Source organism: Terrapene carolina, unplaced genomic scaffold (assembly GCF_002925995.2).
Source record: "Terrapene carolina triunguis isolate 2854851 unplaced genomic scaffold, T_m_triunguis-2.0 Scaffold53, whole genome shotgun sequence".
Classification (NCBI taxonomy): domain Eukaryota; kingdom Metazoa; phylum Chordata; order Testudines; family Emydidae; genus Terrapene; species Terrapene triunguis.
In genome coordinates this window covers 13501818-13507870 of record NW_020664404.1, presented here as the reverse complement: position 1 = coordinate 13507870, position 6053 = coordinate 13501818, and the positions used below count along the sequence as shown (strand labels likewise).

At 48.8% G+C, this 6053-nt stretch overlaps 1 protein-coding gene across 2 annotated transcripts in view; it reads right to left on the bottom strand.

The window, feature by feature from the left end:
* Positions 1 to 6053, bottom strand: part of PLEKHA2 (pleckstrin homology domain containing A2) — a 43154-nt gene that overhangs the window by 11373 nt on the left and 25728 nt on the right. For both annotated transcript variants that reach the window (XM_026657261.1, XM_026657264.1), the window contains exon 6: positions 3398 to 3544. In XM_026657261.1, the coding sequence (XP_026513046.1) occupies positions 3398 to 3544 (147 nt within the window). The remainder of the gene's footprint in view (positions 1 to 3397; positions 3545 to 6053) is intronic.

Sequence of the window (6053 nt, the reverse complement as noted above, 5' to 3'; positions counted from 1 at the left end):
CCATTGGCACCAACCATCACCATTACCCAGCGACAGCCCATTATGTAATTGCAAATGTATACATACCATTAAAGCATTTAATGTTTTTAAATAATGTATTTCGTGTATTTTCAAATTATTACAAATTAATTTTTGAATGTATTTCACTGGTTATTTTTTACATTTCCAAATACATGTTACTATAGTATTGCAACTTTTTTTTATGGAAGGGCCCCCCGAAATTGCTTTGCCCCAGGCCCCCTGAATCCTCTGGGCGGCCCTGATAATAAGAACATACACATTGAGTTAGGATTAAAAAGATGGCTATTAAACCCCGCTTCAGGGAACGACCCAACCTCTTAGTGACAGGGGTCAGGACGAAACTCCTCCCACAAGGAGATTATCCCATGATCACCCCGTCAGGTCTCTTGCACCTCCTGCTGAAGGAGCTGGTGCTGGCCACTATCAGAGACAGGCTACTGGTCTAGATGAATCATGGGTCTGATCCAGCCCTGGCAATGCCTATGCTCCAGTCAGGCCCAATTCTGCACATGTGCACATCTGTATGGCCAGGGAAGAGTTAAAAACGCCTGCCAAGGAGAACACCGCAGTGACCTAATTCTCCATTCTATTTTTAGGCCTGTGACTGATAAGAGCTGAAATTAGGCTGTCAAAACACCAAAAGGTGGAAGTTGCCGATGGTCATGCACATGCCCCTCCCGTGCGTCCAGGGAAAGGGAGACTCGGACTACTGGAGAAAGGGAGGTCTCCTCCTGTGGCATCTCCCAGCTGCTGTTCCGGGGAGCAGCCACTGGGGCTAGTGGAACTGGCTCAGACCTTCCCTAGGCCGTGGGGAATTGAGACAGAGATCAGGCCACAGCTAAGGGGCATGAAAGCTGAGGCAGTTTGCAGCTTTGCATGTGGCTCCATAAACCCCTTTTGGCTCACTGCACTTTGGAGCCAGAGAGAAGTGCTGTGTGCAGCTATTTATAAACCCTGAGTGGGAAGGTTTCACAGGCACAGACCTGGTTTCCTGAACTGAAAGTGCAAATCAATTCCACCAATAGGAGAAGTGTGTAATCAGACTGTGTTACTTCAGAGAAGGTCAGACAGCCTCCTGCCTCTCACCCAGACTGCTTAGAGCCTAAACCTCAGAGGTAGGTTCCAGACAGATTCCCCAGGCAGCAGATGTCACATAATGGGGTAAACCAAAGCAACTGCATTCAAGATCCTCCCCCAACAATCACACTGAAGTTCAGTCACTGGAAATGCCTCCGATTTAGCACCAAGTTCTGCCTCATCGCTGAAATTCTGGGTGAAAAAGTTACTGGCTTGCACCAGAGCGTGCAGCTCCCCAGACACACGTGTGCGAGAGAGATGGCAAGCAGACCAAAGGGGTGTGATTTAGGCCCATGCAGCCCAAAGTCCCCAGTTGGGTACTGTCTGAAGCACCTGCCATTCAAGCTCAGTGTGAAGAACTGCTGATCTCGGCTGTGTTACTGAGGCTGCTTAGACACGTAGCCAATAAGGGACTTTCTGGTCACACCTTTCAGCTAAACCCATCTCCCTGAGGCGTTTCTGGAACAACGGTCACCATAGTATCTAGGTGTTGAGACATCAGCCCTGCCACCAATTTCCTGTGTCACAGTCTGCTCTGTGTGCCCCCGTCCAAGGAAAGCAAGAGGTTTTACCACACCCCGGGAGGGCTCTGGGTATCTGCCAATGACCAGATTACATTCCCTGACATATGCCTGCCTGCCTAGCCGCACTACATGCAGCTCACGTGACACGGTTGCTTCAGAATCTGCCCCAGCTGCCTATCAGTTTCCAGGTGGGATTTAAGGTGTTCTTGGCCTATAAAGACCTAAATGGTTTGGGCTCAGAGCAGCTGCAATGTGGCGAGGCACTTGTGCTGACAGTCCCCTGGTTTAAGAGGGAAGGTGTTTTTTGTGAAGGAACCCGGACCCCGGAAACCAGATTTATTAGCCTTAGGACTTGCTGCAAGATCCACCCATTTCCTGGGAGAAACGCTGCGACGGAGTGGGGGCAGTTGGGGTTCTAGTGGGGGGTTATTTGTTGCAGGCCTCACGCACAAGCTTTACTGTTGTAACGTGTGAGTTACTATGCAGAGCGGCCTAGCTCGCAGAGTCGGTTGTCTCTGTGTATTAAAAGATATTCCTCCACTCACTGTATGGCTTCATAGTTCAGGGGCTCAGACGGGCACTTAAACAAAAACGAACAACAATAATAAATGCGGGTTTCCCACCTCTGGTAGATGACGGGTAATATTCTTCACTTAAAAAGTAGAGATCCAGGTATAATTTGTTGATGTTAACTACACACCTGAGTAGCGTTTGTTCTGTTTAACTGTTTCAGAATGCAAAAGGCAGGATGGGAACAGCTTGTAGAAGAAAACTGATGCAATGTTTGTTGGCCTGGTTTACCGCAGAGCTTTGCTGATTGTATTAGTAAGGAATTGGACAGAGGAAATAAGCAGGCATATTGCATTTCCTGCTCAAACATATGCTAGCTAAGCAGCATGGACCCTGCATTTCATCCCAAGACTGTTTATCCCTCATACCATGTTAATCACACACAGTTGTTCCATAGATCTCTGTTATGTCTGGTAGAGAAATGATTAGAGGCTGAACCTAGGACGTAAAAACGATGAAGCAGAGACCCATTCAATGGCACAGACATGGGTCAAGCACACGGCTGGAAGACTCCCCAACAGTTAAATACAGGAAAATCAAAGAGCAGAATGTGGTATAAATTTCATTACCCTGCTAAGTGTGCAGAGAACTGCCAGCTTTTCCCCCTTACATCCCTCAAGAATTGCTCCTTCGAGCCAGTGAGAGGCTAGAGTCCCAGAGCATTGTGCTGGTACCAAGAGTATTTCATTTCCAGTGCTTGGAGACAGAAAGGCAAGGAGCGAAAGTTAAACTACAGATCGTTTCTATTCACCATCCCTGAATTGCCAACTCTTGTGATTTTATCATGAGACTTGCAGTACTTGGCGCTTTTCTTATAGCCCCAGATTCCTGGACTCACGAGAATCTCAGCTTTCTTTTATAAAAAGTAAAGAAAAAAGTTTCTAGCCCTCCTGGTTGCAGAGAAAAAGCTGCAAAATGAGAACCAACAGAACCCTAAGGCTCAGAAATCAGGGGGCAAAGAATAGGCACCTAAAATTTGTTTTTAAACTTTGATGATTTTTAAGCTCATGATTTTGGGGGGGCTGCCTGACTGATCTGGATTTTTATCCCAGAGGTTGCCCATGCTGCCATCCTCACATGGCACATTCTGGTTCCTCCCAATTGAATGCACATTTCAGAACATTCTCTGCTAGCACAAGCTGCAGATCTGCAAAGCCACAGGCATACTCCGCTAAGGCAATGCAACGCAGACACGCCCAGCTTACCTGATTGACAGAGATAGGTGTGTGCACAACCACCCCTCCAATGATCTCAGTTTTGTAGGCCACCTGTGGTTTCTTCTCCTGGGTTTGGGGTGCAATGGGGGGCTTTGTAATCTCTGTGGCTGGGGGCAAACTACCACTCTTTGGCACCTGTGAAAGACAGAAATGGGTGAGTCAAATCTAGCCCCAAACCACCCATCCTGGTAGAAATGAAGACTTAGCAGGTTTAGGCTTAGGGTCTGCATCTGGGACATTGGCCTGTCCATTCTCCTGTACAAATACAGCAGTGCCCCTTTAAAAAAAAACACCACCACCAAGACACCCCACATCAAGGTTAATGAGGGTGTGGCTCCATCCCAAGCTGTTTGCAGAAGAACCCTATGATATGAGGAAAGAAGAGAGGAGGTGGGTAATTAAACATCACCTGACATGAGTCTGCGACCTGCCTCTGGAGCCCTGTGCATTTGTGCTCCTTTAATTGTCTTGCTCTAGTTACTGCCAGACTTAATGATTAGCTTTTGCAAGTCTAACCAGGCTAGACGACAGCACATCTACAGCAGTGTGACCCAGCAGTGTGCAAGCTGCTGGGACCCGGCTTTGTATTCCGAGCACGCTGAATCATTCCCTTCCAAATGCTGATATACCATTAACCAGCAAGAGGTAACAGTAGGACAAGGCCGCTCTAATCCCACTGCAGTTTGGGGAACAGCCCTCTCCGTGTCCTGGGGAAAGGGCACAGATCTGTGCAGGAATCACACCCTCCCTCACGCATTTCCCTGCGTGTATGTGGCCTGTTCTCTTGCTGTCGACATTGGTCTTTCCCAAACCGGCTCCTGAGACTCAGGGATGTTCCTATGTAAAGTTACTTCTTCTTCCTTTGTATGCAGATGACACTGCAAATCTGGCTGCTCTGTCACTCTGCCAATGGGTGTGGCATAATCAGCCACAAATGCTCACGGATCCTCCTGGGCCTGGCTGGACGCAGCCCACAGCCCTCTGGCTGAAGCTGAAACCTTGGATTTCTCTGGCTAAAATCAGAGGGTCCTCGCCACAAGCTGGTGTAAACTCAGGATGGATTCTCTGAACAGAGCATGACCCCCACATGCCGGAAGGGGCTCTCTCTGCAGCAGGTCTGGTCAGAGTGGGTCACCAGGAGCTCATCCATCTTAACTGGGATGGAAGCTAATGGGTGTGCTTCCTCAGTGTCCTGCACTCTGTGCAGTCTTTCCTACCTGTGTGTCAAGCACATGTCAAAGGCACCCTTTCCAGTTTGGTTGTGTTTTACACATACTTCACACAGGCTGAGTCACACCACAAGCAGCAGGGCAGGGGAGAACCAGGCTGCGGTAACTCTGTGCAGGCCAAAGGAAATTGCCAACCAGTTCACATGGGGTATGTCTATACTGCGAAGAAAAGCCTGCAGAACTGAGACTCAGAGCCTGAGTCAATTGACGCTGGCCCACAGCGCTCAGACTGTAGGGCTAAAAATAGCCATGTAGACATTCTTGCTTGGGCTGCAAGACTCTCCCCCTCCGCCGGGTTTCAGAGCCCAGGCTCCACTCCGAGCAGGAATGTCTACACGGCTATTTTTAGCCCCACAAGCTCGAGTCAATTGACCCAGACTCTGAGACGTGGTGGTGCTGCGGGTTTTTCTTTGCAGTGTAGACATATCCAGAATTGGGGGAGAGTCAGGGTTACCTGCCTTACTCAGAGACTTTTCAGTCACTAGGGATCCAGCCCTTTGGCCCTGCGCTTTGCTCTGTTTACCCACATTGTTAACTTCGGCAGTACGTTCAGGGGCGGGAAGCGGGTGGAACTAACCCAACTGTGCTAAGTATAGTGCCAAAGGAAAGAAGCTCAAACCCAAGACAGCTCCATTTCTACAGCAACAGTTTTGTTACCTGTGTCAATAACCTCTCTCCTCTGCAGAGCTGGTCTAGCACCGGCAGCAGAGAAACTGTAGAGAGAGAAGGGAATGCATCCAGGTCCCTAAGCTGCAATATTGGTATCCGGTTTGTCAAGTGCCTTCGCAGGCACAGGTCTCCTCAAGGCCTTTTGGCTCCGGGGAGCCCCTGATTCTCATGCACGATTATTCCTTGCCTTCAGCATCCCCCAGACTGAGCAGAACATCCCACTCAACAGCAAGGGCACGGGACAAAGACACTGCACTCCACACTGTAAGCCCAAAGGAGAAGACGTTGCTACTGGAAAATGACATGGGACAGTGCAGGTGTCCTGGAATGGTTCCCCCCCATGTGATTTAAAGGTTTCTTGATTGCTAGCATAGGCTAGAGGAAAGAGCTCCAGGCAGGGAGAAGACAGGCACTCCTGAGTTATAACCATTGCTCTGACATTGACTTGCTCGATGACCTGGGGTGAGTTGCTTAACTTCTCTCTGCCTCATTTTCCCTTTCTGTAGAAAGTGGATAATATGAACATACCTTTGCAGGGATGTTGGGAGGATAAGGTCTGTGCACTGCTCTGAACACATCAGTTGCTGTGTACGGGCTAGGTACAATTATCTGGATTGCTTTCATGTCAGAAGCGAGCTCACGGAACTGAGAAACACGGAGTCTCAGGGAATGTTCCTACTATTCCCCAAGTTAGACTCACCATGTAGTTTGCATTCAGTGATTGGCCTCTTAACAAACAGACTGGA